Raw genomic sequence first — 18,929 nt, forward strand, 5'->3', positions numbered from 1 at the left:
CTGGAGGTTATAAAGTTATCAATTACGTTACTATGTGTAGAGACATTAGAACTCTTATTATTTATTTCAGCATATCAAAATCAGTACAGCAGTTTCCTAAATAATTAATCTAATAGTTTACAACTTTCTTTTGCAAATTAGGATGTCTTTTTACATTCTTTAAGATCTGTGTATCGCTTCTAATGTATTATTGTTTCAAAGAATTGTGTAGATTCTCAATCTGTCTAGTGACCGTGAAGAGTGTAGGCCAAATGATTCTTAAATTAACGAGGGTCATCCACAGGGTGGACCGACGACCACATAAAGGTAGCAGGAAAGCGCTGGATGCAGGCCGCCACCAACCGGCCATTGTGGAAATCATCGGGGAAGGCTTATGTTCAGCAGTGGACGTCCTGTGGCTGAAATGATGATGATTAAATTAAAGAGGGTCGTTCTTCTGCAGTGGGGATTAATGCCCTGTTGAAGATGATAATAATACCCAAAATGATCAATAAAAAGAAATAATAATCAATCAATCCAATAACAAAAGTGAGTGACCTCTCACAACTGACGTATTCTGCAAACCACTCAGACTGATTCGACCTTAAAGATGACCTTGCACTTTGACCTTACTTGAAAATATTGAAATGCAATACGATACAGCTCTTTTGATAACAATCTACATACGTTTCCGGTATTTCTAAAAAGAGTGAAATAGTGTTGCTTGGCGATAGACCACTATCATTTATCGATCTTTTATAACGCGAACAGCTAGGGACTGGAATTCGCTGCCTGCTGCTGTCTTTCCCGAAGACTAATCCGGGCCTTTTCAAGGCGAGAGTGAATAGGCATCCATCCTAGACTGCATCCCACTTAACACCAGGTGCGATTGTGGTCAAATACCTGCTTTGTTATGCATAAAAAGATTATACGGCAGTACTATCGGTACTTTCGATAGTTATTCGTTCTTCAATATCGATAGCACTTAATTAGTTTTTTCTGTCAGTTTTTGCAATGTATCGATCACTAGCGGCCGCCCGCGACTTCGTACGCGTGGATTCCGTTTTATCCCCTTAGGGGTGGAGTTTCGTAAAATCCTTTCTTAGAGGATGCCTACGTCATAACATCTACCTGCATGCCAAATTTCAGCCGAAATTCGCCCGATCTGTCCAGTGGTTTACACTGTGCGTTGATAGATCACTACGTCAGTCAGTCAGTCACCTTTGAGTTTAAATAGCTGCTAGATAGATACTAACGTCCGTATTCACAAACATTACTATGTGGTCTCACAGTGCACGTGGACACACAAGGTGACACACGAACCAATCACAAAGCTCTACCCAACGCTGTGTGTTCAAGTATCGTTTGTGAATACGGGCGTCTGTATTGCACATGACTATTAACTTTGTACTCCTCCTATTGTTCGTCGGATTAATTACGTTGCGGGTCCAATGAGAGCTTAACATTCCCCCGGGACGAACTTGACCTTCGCTGGTTGGGTTTTTACTGGCTAGGTAATTGGTAGTTGTATCCTTATTTATTTATTATTATTATTATAGGAGTTGCAGCGGTGGGAACGACTGTAATATTGCATATGGCGATACCCACTATCGACATCCTGAATATTTTTCGAGGTCAACTCGACGATTATACAACACTAGAGTAAAGAGTAAAACGTTTCTAAGGCTAAGGTCAAATTACACGTGGTATTTTTATTTATTGCTAAAACTGAGGTCACGATTTTCGTTGCTAAGAGCAATTTGGTGGTATTAATAACTTTTTCTTGCAAGTTTATTTATGTCCTACTAGCGGCCGCTCGCGATTTCGTACGCGTTTTACCCCCCTAGGGGTGGATTTTTGCAAAATCCCGTCTTAGTGAGAACGTACTTTCTAAAAGGAACTCCCTTGCCAAATTGGAGACTATTCCCACCTCTCTTCCCCACCACTGCAACCGTTGCAGTTGCAACGAGTTGCAGTGCTTAACCGCCAATAAAAACCCAACCAGTGAAGGTCAAGTTTATCCCGGGGGAAAGTTAAACTGTCATTGGACCCGCAACGAAATTAATCAGAAGAACATAGGAGGAGTTCGAAGTTAAGGTCAGTAAAGTCAGTCAGTTAGTGACTAACTATAGATTTGTGATTTGTTGGTTGGTTCGATACCCTTCGTTCTCTGGAATATTGTAGTGACACTCCTAACACGCTGGTGTTAACTAACTAACTAACTACCTACTAAGCTGTATGTGAGCTGTCACATACAGCTCAGTAGGTAGTTAGTTAATTAACGAATCATCATAATCATCATCATCAGCTGGTCATTTAGTTTGCACTGACGGACGATCCTTTCATTTACCAGAGGCAAATGGAGGATTTGGCTTACACTCCCCACGCTGGCCAGACGGGTTCGGTGGCGATGTTCGTATGTATTTCTGCCTTAAAACGGGACTATTCCCACCTTTCGTTCCCACCGCTGCAACTCCTGCGTAGCCAGGATCTACAGTTTGACCACCAATAGAAACCCAGTGAAGGTCAAGTTTGAAGGGAAAGTTAAACTGTCATTGGACCCGCAACGAAATTGATCAGAATATCATAGTTCTGCCTTAGTTGCCTTTGAGAAATAACTGTTTTGATTGACAAGCGTTTTATTTATTTGCTGACACTTATTAGCGTCACCGCAAATGTACCTGACTAAGTACTATGGAAATGATCAATGCTAGTAAATTGTATAATGCACAGATTCTCAAAGTTTTCTAAAAAAGTTTAATTTCCTAAGTAGTAGGTACCTAGATGGTATTAGAGTTTTTTTTTATCCACAGCGAGGAAACTCTTGGCCTGTCCTGTATCTCACCTGATGGTAAATGATAATTAGACCGAAAGTGGAAGCGAGCTTCACCCGGAATCCTCAACCACGGAGGAACTGGCTATCTTACCTCTAACTGCCGGAATACAACAATGCTGTTAACATTGTTGTTGTGGCGACAGACTTAGGCAAGATGGTGGTAGCTAGCCAGGTGGACTTACAACAAGCCCTACCACCAACCAAACCGAATAAAAAAATCTGCCTCCACTGGGAATCGAACCCGGGACCTCTGCGTCTGAAGCAGGTGGTCTTACCACTAGACCACAGAGGCGGTTAAAGTACGGCGGTCAGAGTATTTGAAAGGAAAGCACCGTCTATCTGTTTTAATGCTTTGATTTATTATTTAATGGGCTTTAGTAGGTATACACAACTGTTATTTTTCAACTGGCTTCAAAAAAGGAGGAGGTTCTAAGTTCGACTGTATGACAATGTTTTGTGTTCTGTCAATTATAAAAACAATAAAACCCTTTGAATTTGACCGCCTATCTAATGTCAACCGAGTTGCCGTGTGAACAACGCTCCTTGGGCCCACCCGATGGCATCTTAAAACCTGCTTGCGGGAATATTATCATCATCATCATCATCATTTCAGCCATAGGACGTCCACTGCTGAACATAGGCCTTCCCCAATGCTTTCCATGTTGATCGATTGGTAGCGGCCTGCGTACCTTTACGATGTCGTCGATCGACAGATTAGCAAGCTGAAGTGGCAATGGGCAGGGCACATAGTACGCAGAACTGACGGCCGATGGGGCAGCAAGGTTCTGGAATGGAGGCCGCGTACCACAAGGTGGACCGACGGGAATATTAGTCTGCACAGAATTCATGAACAATTCACTTGAAATTGGCAGAAATAAACCTTGCAAAGAGGTTTGGATGCCACTAAAAAAGATATAATTTCTTTGGTTCTGTGAGAACCTGATCCTCTTTGAGAACCGCTGTTATAGTAAACGAGGTTACATACAGTAAAATTATGATGTAATTGAGTAATAAACATACTTCATAATAATAATAGGTATGTTTTTTGTACCTGTATAAATCCTAACCTCAACCACATTGGGGTTCCCTCTTTCCCACATGTACCTAAGCTTTTTTAGAAAGACATATCTACGTCATTTGTTATGGACTATGGTGATACATAGACTGAAAATTTTGTTATGGTTAGGTAAGTAAGTTAGCGAACCATTCACCAATAGTTTTATTTCATAATTTCCTTGAAAAACACTTTTTAGCCCTGAAGTTACTGTTAGCGAATCATGACAGTTTAACTTTCCCCCGGGACAAACTTGACCTTCATTAGTTGGGTTTTTATGGCGGTTAAGCTGTAGATCCTGGCTACACAGGAGTTGCAGCGTTGGGAACGAGAGGTGGGAATAGTCAGTTAGCAAATAATGGATCGTTCCCATCAGCCATGGCAATACAATTTTTCGGGATTCAATGTGTCTGAAACTTAAATTCCAAATTGAAACGGATCTGTTTTTTGCGGGACACTGCAAACGGGATGTTCTTGTGATCGTTAATATTAAAACACATCATTCATAATCATCATCATTTCAGCCATAGAATGTCCACTGCAGAACATAGGCCTCCCCCAATGACTTCCACATCGCACGGTTGGTAGCGGCCTGCATCCAGCGTCTTCCTGCTACCTTTATTTATATTTATAATTAAAACATGTATACTTCTAAATAGGATCCTGCAAAAAACGGGATGTCCCCGTAGAAACAAGCCCGAGTCTTCTTAGACCTAAGGGTTAGTAGGTACCAATTCTAAAAAGGAAACTATCGTATTGACAACACACAAAAAGTTATGGTGATGAACTAGGTATGCAATTAAGGTTGCATGGTATATTGTTATAGCCTGATTGCTGAAATTACCAGGATTATCGTATATATCATCATCATCATCTTCACTAAATAAACAAATACAGGGTAGCCAGGCAGTTGACGTTCAAAGCTAAAATTTAGATTCCTACATCAAGGTGTATCTAAAATCTCCCTCATGTATGTTCTATGATTTTGCTTAGTTTAGGAGATAGACCTAATTTTGTGATTTACCCTTTGTTGTAAGGAATCTAAATTTTAGCTTTGAACGTCAACTCCCTGGCCACCCTGTATAATAAACAAAACTTAAACTAAGGCTGAGTTGCACCACTACCTAACTTTGACCGTAACTATAACGATAACCGGTGTATTTTGTATAGAGTTTGACAGATTTTTGACGTTTGTCAAAGTTAAAGTAAGATGGTGCAACCCAGCCTAAAATGTTTTATGTAACCACATGCAACAATGAATTATGAATTCCCCGTCTATTTTTCGATATAGATAAGTCTGTTATATTTTGTTAATGTTTCTCATAGTTTTATTTATTTTATTATAGTAAATAATTTACCTGGTTTTTCCTTATCACCCCGGAAAGATCGCAGATTGTCAATACGGTGCCTTTGTTGCATCAGACGGTGCTTTTGTTATTTGTGTTAGGTACGGTGACGAGCTAACGACTAACGTATAGAAACGTACACACAGTAAAGATTGTTTTAACTACCTCAATCAATTTTTTACACTCTGGGCCTACATCTCACCTTTGACCTGATCGAGAGTGATGCTCGGGCTAAGCCTAGGGGCAGACCACCGATTTTTAGTCGGCCAATAGTTGGGCCCGATTCTTAGATTAATAAAACCTAGATAGATATTCAGTGCACGAAAGGTGAGGCAGATTTTAGTGAGCCTGAATGGCTCACTCGTAATCGTCACATGAACTGTCAAAGTGAAAAATTGGTAAACACGTCCGAAGACTTTTAATTAATTAAGACGGTTTGTGCTGTGAAAGGGTGTCTAAATACATCAGAAAAACGAAAGAAAGTGACCAGTGTTACATTTCATAAGTAAGTACTACGATTCGACGCGTATTTTGCTTGAATTTGGCTTTCAAAAATTAAATACGGGAATGATACCAGTAACAAGAAAATTTATTTCCCAATTGTTCGCCGTACAAATGCACTTCCTTTTTGATGAAATCGAGACTTTTCAGTCTATTTATCTTATTGTAATTAGGTAGGTACTTTGAATTCAATAAATAAGTAAGTACATGATGCGTTTTGTTTTTGTTAATTATAAAATAATTGAAAACGTATTAAAAATTTCCCTACTTTCGGGATAATCGCCTTCACTGTCTACACTCCCCAACAAAATTGACACTAATGACATAAGATTTTTGCCACACTCTTGACGAAGCGTTTGTATGAAGACTATCCATCTAGGTTTTATTAATCTAAGGCCCGATTCTAATTTGTATGAAGAATCAATCGGAGTAATGCGCACTTCCATACATGCCCATACTGATTAACTGCCCGACTAAACTATCGGCCGATAAAAATCGGTGGTCTGCGCCTGGGCTTAAGGTTGAAGAAGTGAACTTCACCCGGAATCCGCGACACAGAGGATTGTTCTTATTTAATCTTGGTTGAAGAGATAAAATGTGCATTAATGTAGATCAGTGTTTTTCAACCTTTTTCATGACGCGACCCACCTAGTATGAAAAAATATTTTGCGACCCCCCGACCGCTCGTTTTTTTTTTCATGCATTTTTAATGTTACGAAGATCTTGTAGGAATCGAATATTTAAATCCATAGAACATTTATGCATTTGCATAATTTGATTTCGGATAAATCTATCTTTATAACTTTACTGTTTTTTTACTGACGTAGTTTTTACGACCTCTCGCGACCCCCCTATAGAGGCTTGGAGACCCCCCAGGAGGTCGCGACCCACAGGTTGAAAAACACTGATGTAGATTACTGTTCTATAATAAAATTCAGTATTCAATATACATTACGCAAAGAATGAATGAAAATGTTTTTAATAGCAATAAAACGAAAATGTGATGAAGATTGCTCATGAGAAAAAACTTAGCAAATTGTTGACAGTACCTACACTGATATCAGGATCCTTAAATATATAAAATGCCTGCCCTAGCAAGTAGAGTTATGAGATGAAGTAATGGTGATTTGATTGAAAGTATCTACTGCTCCTTTCGTGTGTTTCAGCCAAATAACGTCCGTCTACTGCTGGACAAAGGCCTCCCCCAAGGATTTTCATAGCGACCGGCCCTGTGCTTCCCGCATCCAGGCTATTCACCTAGTGGGAGACCTGCCCACGCTACGCACCTACTGGTTACTTGATAAGTTTACGGTTTTAAATAAAACTGCTCTTCGTTCTGCTGCTTCTATGCTATATTCTTTCACAGCATGTGACAGATCGAATCCGTATTGCGTTAGTGTCTAAAATGAATGATTGTTAAAAGGAATTCGGTTCCTAAACGGATGTCCTTTACTCATGTTGTTACTTAGAAATTGAGTAGTTGTTGACACCATTATCAATCATCTAACTAAGGAACAGATGACAGTATTACTACATCTTGCACATTATTAATCTAAATAAATAAATCAAAGCTGACTGACTGACTGACTGACATAGTGATCTATCAACGCACAGCCCAAACCACTGGACGGATCCGGCTGAAATTTGGCATGCAGGTAGATGTTATGACGTAGGCATCCGCTAATAAATAATTTTACGAAACTCCACCCCTAAGGGGGTAAAACGGGATCCACGCGTACGAAGTCGCGGGCGGCCGCTAGTTAGGTAATAAAACGCCACAGTTTTTGCATGTTGTGTCTGTGTAAGCATTATAGGTATTTATTAAAACATTTCGTTCTAACCACCAGAATCAGGTATTTTTCAATAAAATTGATTGTAATGAGGCATTTTTAGTAAAATTTGTGTAATGAAAATTATTATAACTTAAAAAAAATAGACCGTTAGTTAACAACTGAAAACGATAATTTCAGGACATATTTTTGTAATAGTACTAGGCATTTCAATTAGTTTTCAATCAATTTTTATTGTAAACTAGCGGCCGCCCGTGACTTCGTACGCGTGGATCCCGTTTTACCCCTTTAGGGGTGGAGTTTCCTAAAATCCTTTCTTAGCGAATGCCTACGTTATAACATCTACCTGCATGCCAAATTTCAGCCCGATCCGTCCAGTGGTTTTGGGCTGTGCGTGCGTAGATCACTAATGTCAGTCAGTCACCTTTGGTTATTATTTAGATTAGGTATGTAGTTCCTTTAAAAGTAAACACCCCCATTGACTATGCTACCTATGACTACAAGTGGAATATTTGGCACAGCAAAATAATTACAAAGTAAACATTTTCAAAGAAATAATTACGGAAATATTGCAGGGGATTTCAGATTTCTTGCGGTTAGTGGTGTGTCATAACTTTTCCTTAATGTACGCTTGTATGCGTTCGTTCGTTTCAGCCAAATGACGTCCACTGTTGGACAAAGGCCTTCCAAGGATTTCCTTAACGACCGGTACCGCGGTGCCCGCATTCAGGCACCTCCCGCGACCTTCACCAGATCGTCGGTCCACTTAGTGGGGAGTCTGCCCACGCTACGTTTAGGCCTGCAGCGCCCACAAAGGGGGCGTTATCGCCCACTTTGGGAAAGGCTGCTATAAATGTGACGACTGAATTTCACGCGAGCGAAGCCGCGGACAATTTAGCTATTATAAGTAGGTAATCTTGCGATGGAAAATCGGCTCTTCATAAAATATAAACAGAGTCTATAATATACAGGGTGGCCAAAACAGTGAGGTCTAAAAGAAAAATTTAGATTCCTTACATCAAGGTGTATCTAAATCACCCCCATGTGTATAATACGATTTTGCTTAGTTTAGGAGATAGAGTTAATTTTGTGATATTTTGAAATTCTATGACCTAGTAGGCTTTAAATTTTTTTTATCTTTTTTTTTGGGTTGACTTTTCTCAGATTTCTTTTTTTTTGACAGATTTGTTATTAATTGCAGATATTTGAAAAAAATAATCACCTTCCTACCTTTGATGCAAGATATAAAAGTTTTGCTAGAAACATAAAAATTGTGCTTTTAGCAGAACACTATCAAATTTTCAACTTAAAAGTTTAAGTAAAAAAAAGAACTTCCATAGGTCCAAAACCATTTTAAAAACTGCGCCGTTTCCTGAAAATTCATAATAATACAAAAAACATGTACTTAACAGGCCACTATTTCCTGTAATCGCTCCACTAAAGTACTAAGTCGGAGATTCCGTTACATGTTTTTGACATTCTTAGAGTGAATTAATATTGGGAATCTTCTAAGTTTACATTACGTAGAACAGATTTAGAGACAATAACTGGACAGAACATGTTTTTATTCTCAACGAGGAAGCTCTTGCCCTTCATCACACCTGGTGGAAACTGATGATTAGGCTGAAGATGGAAGGGAACTTCAAGTACAGAGGAACTATGCCTTCCTACCTCCAAATGCCGGAATACAGTAATGCTATTAACATTATTGCTATAGTGACAGACTTAGGAAGATAGAGTTGCTAGCCAGGCAGACTTAGATCAAACCCTACCACCAACCAAACCGAGCAGAAAATTTCACCTCCACTGGGAATGAAACCCGGGACCTCTGAAGCTTATCTCTTACCACTTGAAGACAGAGGCATTTGTTACATTTTACTATTACCCTTGAAATACTTACTACAGAGAGAAGAAGAAGAAGAGATATTTGGTTTATGTTCATTAAAACTTACTTAAGATAACAATGTGTTCCGGCATTTGGAGGTAGGAAGCCATAGTTCCTCTGCAGTTGAAGTTCCCTTCCATCTTCAGCCTAATCATCAGTTTCCACCAGGTGTGATGAAGGGCAAGAGCTTCCTCGTTGAGAATAAAAACATGTTCTGTCCAGTTATTGTCTTTAAATCTGTTCTACGTAATGTAAACTTAGAGGATTCCCAATATTAATTCACTCTAAGAAAGTCAAAAACATGTAACGAAATCTCCGACTTACTACTTTAGTGGAGCGATTACAGGAAATAGTGGCCCGTTAAGTACATGTTTTTTGTATTATTATGAATGTTCAGGAAACGGCGCAGTTTTTAAAATGGTTTTGGACCTATGGAAGTTCTTTTTTTTACTTAAACTTTTAAGTTGAAAATTTGATAGTGTTCTGCTAAAAGCACAATTTTTATGTTTCTAGCAAAACTTTTATATCTTGCATCAAAGGTAGGAAGGTGATTATTTTTTTCAAATATCTGCAATTAATAACAAATCTGTCAAAAAAAAGAAATCTGAGAAAAGTCAACCCAAAAAAAAAGATAAAAAAATTTAAAGCCTACTAGGTCATAGAATTTCAAAATATCACAAAATTAACTCTATCTCCTAAACTAAGCAAAATCGTATTATACACATGGGGGTGATTTAGATACACCTTGATGTAAGGAATCTAAATTTTTCTTTTAGACCTCACTGTTTTGGCCACCCTGTATATTATAGACTCTGTTTATATTTTATGAAGAGCCGATTTTCCATCGCAAGATTACCTACTTATAATAGCTAAATTGTCCGCGGCTTCGCTCGCGTGAAATTCAGTCGTCACATTTATAGCAGCCTTTCCCAAAGTGGGCGATAACGCCCCCTTTGTGGGCGCTGCAGGCCTAAACGTAGCGTGGGCAGACTCCCCACTAAGTGGACCGACGATCTGGTGAAGGTCGCGGGAGGTGCCTGAATGCGGGCACCGCGGTACCGGTCGTTAAGGAAATCCTTGGAAGGCCTTTGTCCAACAGTGGACGTCATTTGGCTGAAACGAACGAACGCATACAAGCGTACATTAAGGAAAAGTTATGACACACCACTAACCGCAAGAAATCTGAAATCCCCAGCAATATTTCCGTAATTATTTCTTTGAAAATGTTTACTTTGTAATTATTTTGCTGTGCCAAATATTCCATTTGTAATACTAGGTAACATAATATTTAAAGCTGTGGGAGTATTAGCAGAGAATAATAATAAGTACTAGTATTAATAACTAGGTAGGTACTCGTAAATGTCATAATTTATAATTGATTGGAAACTAATTGACCTACCTTTCACATTTAGGCGATTTAGCAGCGCGACAAACGCGCGACAGACGCGCTGCCAAAAATGTCATACTATGTGACAGCGGATGCATGCCTTCACATTATAAAAACGCGCTGCCGCCGCGCTGAAGTCGCGCTAATAACGCCCTATAATGTGAAAGCGCTCTTACAGTTTGTGAATAATGTGTCCTGGAATTAATTTTTTCAGTTACCATTAATACATACCATTTCGCCTATTTTTTAAAGGAATATTAATAATTAGTTACGCTAAATAAATATTCATTTTACAGTCAAATGGAAATAATTGGGTCTGGGCTAAAACGAAATGTCAGCGTGAAAATAAATAGTTCGTGACACCCAAAGTGGCTAAAAAAAGACGTGTTTCGAACTTATTGGTTACTTTGGGTGTCACGAACTACATACTTGAAGCTGACTGTACCTACCTATTATGCTTAGACAGACATATCAACGCAGAAACGGTGGTGTTGTAGGTAATTCATAAATGCAAGATGTACTATCGTTTGTTCCTTGGTTAGATGATTGATAATGGTGTCAACAACTACTCAATTTCTAAGTAACAATAACAACATGAGTAAAGGACATCCGTTTAGGAACCGAATTCCTTTTAACAATCATTCATTTTAGACACTAACGCAATACGGATTCGATCTGTCACATGCTGTGAAAGAATATAGCATAGAAGCAGCAGAACGAAGAGCAGTTTTATTTTGTAGTAACCAGTAGGTGCGTAGCGTGGGCAGGTCTCCCACTAGGTGAAAAGCCTGGATGCGGGAAGCACAGGGCCGGTCGCTATGGAAATCCTTGGGGGAGGCCTTTGTCCAGCAGTACACGGACGTTATTTGGCTGAAACGCACGAAAGGAGCAGTAGATACTTTCAATCAAATCACCATTACTTCATCTCATAACTCTACTTGCTAGGGCAGGCATTTTGTATATTTAATGATCCTGATACATATCTGTGTAGGTACTGTCAACAATTTGCTAAGTTTTTTCTCATGAGCAATCTTCATCACATTTTCGTTTTATTGTTATTAAAAACATTTTTCATTCATTCTTTGCATAATACTGAATTTTATTATAGAACAGTAGATTAATTTACACATATTTTATTTCTTCAACCAATATTAAATAAGAGCAATCCTCTGTGTCGCAGATTCCGGGTGAAGTTCACTTCAACCTTAAGCCTAGGCGCAGACCACCGATTTTTATCGGCCGATAGTTTAGTCGGGCAGATTAGAATCGGGCCCAACTATTGGCCGACTAAAAATCGGTGGTCTGCGCCTAGGCTTAGCCCGAGCATCTCTTTCGATCTGTGTGCTTACCACAAGTTTACGTTAGGTGTGCTCGCTAGCGACTGCGTAATTGATATTAATGAGGGCTATCGTTTTTATACTTAACAGTTGGCACCCCTGGCGATTGACAGGACCTTACTCTACAGTGGCGCCATCTTGATGAGTGCAAATGCGATAGTCGTAAATCGTATTATACACATGGGGGTGATTTAGATACACCTTGATGAAAGGAATCAAAATTTTTCTTTTAGACCTCACTGTTTTGGCCAACCTGTATAAAGCTCGATTCTATATTTATAAAAGCGAAAGGTCACTGACTGACTGACTCACTGACTCATTACGAAATCTCAGAAACTACAAGTGCTAGGAGTCTCAAATTTTGCATGGGGGTTCCTTTTAATCTTTGGACAAGATTAAAAGGAACCCCCCATGCAAAATTTTAGAACGTAGGTGCTCAGTAAATTGGAATTTTGTAAAATTCAACCCCTAAGGAGGTAAAACGGGATCCACGCGTACGAAGTCGCGGGCGGCCGCTAGTAAAATATAAACAGAGGTGTTTAAAAAAAGTAAGTTGTTTACATTATCTTGAAAGTCTCGGTCGTTCAACCGCACAATGGTCAAGTCAACGTTTTTCACTTAACCTTTAACCGACGACGTGATTTTTTTGTCACGCCGTCTGCGACGTGCGGTCTGTGGGACCGCTCCTACTGTTTACTCAAAAAGTAATCATTTTTTGTATAAAAGTATATTGGTTTTATATTTTTTGAGAACATTATAGTATTACAAATAAACATACGTATAATTTGTGAAGAATCAATGTATATTATTTATTTAAATATGGCTAAAACTTTTTTGACCCTTAATTTCATTGAAATTACACTAGAGCTCAATAATACCTGTATAACTTGTAAATTTTAATCAAAGCAAGAAAAACTATACTCCTTCCTAAATATAGTGAACATAATTAATGAAATAAAAATAAATGACACGTACATTACATGCACATAAAAATTTTGACGTAGGGTAAACATTAGGCACAATCAGGACATTTTTTTTTACCGCATGCCAAGCATTTTCGGTATGCATAGGTAACACCTGTAAGATAATTTCGTTTTAAATTTAGGTGGACTAAAATGTACGTCTTTTTTGTAGCTGGTGCAATGACATCAGGCTGATTTGGCATGTCAGAGCCTAGAATAGATGTCACAGTTTGCTTTACCACCCGTTTCGCGGATTTTTTTTACAGACTACCATCTTTTACAAAATATTACGTCCAAATATCAATATATCATTAGGAAATGTCTTTTCCTAGATTGTGATGGCCCAGGATCCATCATTTTTACAAAAAAAGAGTCGTCTATAACAAAAACGCAAGTTTTAGTATGGTACAAAAAAGTCACGTAGTCTGCGACGTGCGGTCCCACAGACCGCTGTTGAACTTTAAATCAAATTATCTTGTCAAAACTGCGGTTATCGATGTAACCACTACCTGTAATGGTGTATGGGCAACTAAACTCGAAGGTACTGAGACGCTCGGGACACGGGAGTAAGTAGAACATTGCAATCCAGAAATTTCAAAAACCGGAGCGGTCTGTGAGACCGCACGTCGTCGGTTAAAGGTTAAGGTAAATACAGGGTGTAAAAGTAACATAAATGGTTAAAGACTTACGCCCGTATTCACAGACATTACTATGAGGTCTCACAGTGCACGTGGAGGCACAGGGTGATACACGAACCAATCACAGAGCTATTCAACGCTGTGCGTTCGATTTGCTGCTTCACTTAAGCAAGCATCGTTTGTGGGTTTGTGGATACAGGCGTGTAACTACTCAAGTCGCTTTCCTAGCTCTAAACAGTAGATACTAATTAAATTAGTCTACACAAATAAAGATAATTTTAATTTGATTTGATTACAAAAAAAAATAATGCAACTTTCCTTAACGCCCTGTTTACAATTTCAACACACATAGCATTACATTAAATGAAGCATCATCAAATACCAACTCTACTCTATTTTTTTATTCAAGTCAGACTATTGGTTCGAATTGAAAAAGTATTTATAAGAATTAAAGTAAGATTTGGATAGGATAGTTCGTCCACTACTGGACAAAGGCCTCTCCCAAAGATTTTCACAAAGACCGGTCCTACGCCGCTCGCATCCAGGCACCTCCCGCGACCTTCACCAGATCTTCGGTCCACCTAGTGGGAGGCCTGCCCACACTACGTCTTCCGTCTAGTTTATGGCGGGCTGTGTCAGTCACTTTGATTCTCCTGCAGATCTCTTCATTTCTGATTCGATCACACAGGGAAACTCCGAGCACAGCACGCTCCATCGTCCTTTGGGACAGCAGTAAAGGCTATAATACTATAGATCGTTTCATCCACGAAGACGCGCCCCACTATTCTTCCGCTAATGTTTGAGTGTTATCAGTACACACTAAATATTCCATGAGTGCACACGCACACTACAATAATGACGCTCGGATTGCTCGGATCAAACTCCCCGCACCCCGCGCTTCCCTCGACCAAAAATTTGTGTGCGCGTCTTCGTGGATGAAACGATCTATATACGAGTACAGGGTACAAGAAAACTCAAAAGTGTTATACTCAAAATGTTGCAAATACGGGAAAAAATATTCAAACTACAACCCGGGTGAAATTAACTGCGAACCTCGCTGGAATGCGACTCTCCCTCGCACACCCGCGTTCGCCCCGTCCGAAACAGAGCGTCGATGTGACGTCACGGCAGCCTGGTGCGCAGTTACTAAATCGCGGGTAGATACTGCTACGAGTAGTTTATATATTTTTAGTAAGTAATTAAAACCAATTATTGTCAATTTCACATGTGCTCAAAGTGGAATACGTCATCTTGAGTTATATGACTTTGTTTATTTACTAGCTGTGCCCGCGACATCGTGTGCTCAATCAAGACTCTTAATTATTAAAGTTAGAAGTACCTACGTTTTTTATTGAGGTAGGCTCAATAAAAAGTTGTCTGACACTGTCACAAAAATAAATACAACATAATTATTATCATAAGTGGAGTTAATGCACACATGCTATTAATGTCATGATAATGTGTTAATGCTAACAAAAACTAGTACAAAAACTACACCTTGATTGACCCCGGAATCGAATTAAGGACTGCTCAAAGCGTTTGCATCATTAGGAATCTGTTGTCATGCCGACAGACTTAGGTAAGATGGTGGTAGATAACCAGGTAGACTTATGCCCGTATTGCCCGTATTTACAAACGATGCTTGCTTAAGTGAAGCAGAAAATCGAACGCACAGCGTTGAATAGAGCTCTGTGATTGGTTTGTGTGTCACTCTGTGTATACGGGCGAACTAGTTCTACCACCAACTAAACCGAACAGAAAGTTTTGCCCCCACTGGGAATCGAACCTGGGACTTGGTTCTGAGATAGGTGGTTACTAAGAGCCAGAGGCGATAGGTAGCCTCGTTTCTGAGTTGTCGTTCTTACCATTTACCTACCAAATTAAATTAAAATACTTAACAAAATTGTCATGACAATGATTAAGTATAAATTAAAAAATGTTCGCTAATTATTTTTATTCATAATAAATAAATATCCTTTACACTACGCTTCTAGTCCCAAACTAAGCAAAGCTTTTACTATGGGTACAAGACAACGGCCTACAAATTAATCGCAAAATACTTTTTGCGTTGTCTGTAAGGTTTCGTATTGTGCTGTTTATTTCTAAAAGAAAATAAATTAGAACTACCTACTATGAACTGAACGTAAAAAAAATATTTTCTCTAATTATACTGACCAAAACTTGGCTCTTATCGAAATGTATGAGTATGTATCAACTCAAACAATAAAATGTAACCTTTTGAACAAATCAAGTTCAAGTTTTTTGCCCGTCAGTCAGTCTAGCTAGATTACGAGTGTATTGATCCGTTTTTTGTTTTGATTAATCTCAAACACGATAATTTATTATACACTTGTAGGCAAAAATGTTTCGAAAATTTAATTATTTTAAAAAGTATGAAAATCCAAACATCCGCTTTTCGTAACGGTACTAATACTTAACGCAATAAACTAAACTATTTCGTAATAATTACCTCCTATGTCAATGAACTCTAACCACCAAATTATTTAACAATAAAATTTGTCTTACACAACGTTACTTCACTTCAAATAAAGTATTGATAGTGCATTTTTTGTATAAATATACCTATCTTCGTCCGCCTGTCCGCCATTTCGACGCTAGCCGTGGCCAGTAAAGCACCTCCATTTTTTTCACATAAATACTTTCAGCCATTTGTTCTTTTTTCTGCGCGATCACCTTGGCCGTAGCACCGAACAGGTTGCTCGCTTCAATTGCCATTGCCACTCCGCGGTTTAAAACGTAAATTACCTGTCAAAGTGACGTTTGGAAGCGCGCGAAACGGATTCGCGCCTAGACTCGCGAGTTTTCTTTTTCTGAAAGTTCAAATTTGAAGTTTCGAAGATGAAGGAGCTGAATGGAGTCGTATCTACCAGCCAGTGCGAGACGAACGGCATGATCGTCGCTAAGAACGGGAAAAAAGAAAACAACGGTGAGTTTTAGTTTTAATTTTATATTTAACCTTTTTAGTGCTAATTAAAAAAAGTTTTAATTTTAAATTGACCTCTTAGTGTTAATTTTAAAAACCAGGTCAGGTTTAGTTGAACTGCGTTTATATCATAATTGAATGCATAAATTAATATTAATTGCATGATTTAGTGATAAAGTTCAATCTTTGCTACATGAAAATAATGTGATTACATTTTGAAGGTTACAAGTTACTTAATTGATATTTAAATAAGTAGGTATTCCCTATTTTACATTAGAAGCTATAATAACGTGAGGAAAATTTGTTCCAATTCTAAGTATAAGCGTGAATAATGCAGTGATGATTTTGCTAAAAATTATTCATAACTAGAATACACTAATTTAAATACGTATTCGTAATACGTATTTAAATTAGTGTATTCTAGTCTATATAAATAAAAATTAATTGTTGTTCGTTAGTCTGATTAAAACTCGAGAACGGCTGGGCCGATTGAGCTTATTTTGGTTTTAAAATGTTTGTCGTAGTCCAGGGTAGGTCTAAACGGTGAGCAAATAAGGAAAAATTGCGATGGCTTATTTATTGCTTTTAAGGCGGAACAGAGTTCGCGGGGTCAGCTAGTTATGAATAATTTTTAGCAAAATCATCACTGCATTATTCACGCTTATACTTAGTATTTATTATTCCATCAGTGTCGAAAACTAAGACAACCCTAGGGAATATTGCGTCCCAGTGTTAACTACTCTAAGGTCCAAAATTATAAATATTGCCAACCATATTTGCCGAAAAATATTTTTCATAATCTGCTGTAAAAATATGCTTCCTGTAATCCTGTAAAATCATTTTTATTCCTGTTTCCTTCCTTAAGGGAATAATTTATTAATTAATAATTTAATAGTATTTAAATATTATATACTTATCTACTCTAAGTAAAGTCAGCGTCAAATAGTTTGTGACACCCAAAGTAGCCAAAAAGTTCGCGACACGTCTTTGTTGCAATGAGGGCTATCGTTTTAGCGCTCACCAGTTAGCGCCACTGTAGAGTAAGGTCCTGTCACTTGCTTGTAGCGAAGACAGTGGCATCAACTGGTGAGTGCTAAAGTTGTAGGAGGACTATCGCATTTGCACTCATCAAGATGGCGCCACTGTAGAGTAAGGTCCTGTCACTTGCTAGTAGCGAAGACAGTGGCACCAACTGGTGAGCGCTAAAGTGGTAGGAGGACTATCGCATTTGCACTCATCAAGATGGCGCCACTGTAGAGTAAGGTCCTGTCAATCGCCAGGGGTACCAACTGTTAAGTATAAAAACGAGCCCTCATTGGAATAAGGTTGCGTTATCAAATTTTTGGTCACTTTGGGCGCCATCATATAATATTTGATGCTGACTGTTATACCTACTTCTATGATTACTATGCTTGTGCTCGTAACACTATAATTTGTCTCCAGCGGGAACTAAACCCGCGTAACTGGTAGATACGCTATCTGGCAGATATGCGAACCATCGGTATAGGTGGCCATCAATTTTTGATAACCTCAACAAAATAATGATAAACGAATATCATAAGTTCAAATTCATTATTATTTATTTTAGCCTAATATTGTGTAATCCGCTTTACAATGGTAGGAAGTCTAACCTTGGCTACGAACTCCTACGTTCTTCTGATTAATTTCTTTGCGGGTCCAATGACAGTTTAACTCTCCCCCGGGACAAACTTGACCATCACTGGTTGGGTTATTGGCGGTCAAGCTGTAGATCCTGGCTACACAGGAGTTGCAGCGGTGGGAACGAGAGGTGGGAATAGTCCCGTTAATATTCTGTTATTTTGTAGAGACTATATTAAGCCACTAGCTTTCCGCCCGCGGCTTCGCCCGCTTGTAATTTTGTCTGTCACAGAAAAACTTTATCGCGCGTGTCGCTGTTTCAAAAACCGGGATAAAAACTATCCTATGTCCTTTCCCGGGACTCAAACTAACTCTTTGCCAAATTTCATCAAAATCGGTTCAGTGGTTTGGGCGTGAAAGCAAGACAGACAGACAGACAGAGTTACTTTCGCATTTATAATATTAGTATAGATATTGCTCCCAATACATCCCACTTATAAAGTAAGTTATTTAAGTAGAGCAAGGCTTTTGTAGATAACCTCTATTTTCATCCATTAATATTAATGAATTAGGAAAACGATTGGCAATTAGAAAGGTTCTTCTCTTAAAAGGCAACTCGTCAAAAGTAATTGATTTGACCTACAACCTGTCAGTCTTCATTAACAGGCAAA

At 38.7% G+C, this 18,929-nt stretch overlaps 1 protein-coding gene across 1 annotated transcript in view; it reads left to right on the forward strand.

The window, feature by feature from the left end:
• The first annotated feature begins 16,325 nt into the window (after positions 1-16,325).
• Positions 16,326-18,929, forward strand: part of LOC135084676 (GTP cyclohydrolase 1) — a 31,863-nt gene continuing 29,259 nt past the window's right edge. The window contains exon 1 of the mRNA XM_063979450.1: positions 16,326-16,662. Coding sequence (XP_063835520.1) covers positions 16,575-16,662 — 88 coding nt within the window. The 5' untranslated portion in view covers positions 16,326-16,574. The remainder of the gene's footprint in view (positions 16,663-18,929) is intronic.

Source organism: Ostrinia nubilalis, chromosome 26, assembly GCF_963855985.1.
Source record: "Ostrinia nubilalis chromosome 26, ilOstNubi1.1, whole genome shotgun sequence".
Taxonomy (NCBI): Eukaryota; Metazoa; Arthropoda; class Insecta; order Lepidoptera; family Crambidae; genus Ostrinia; species Ostrinia nubilalis.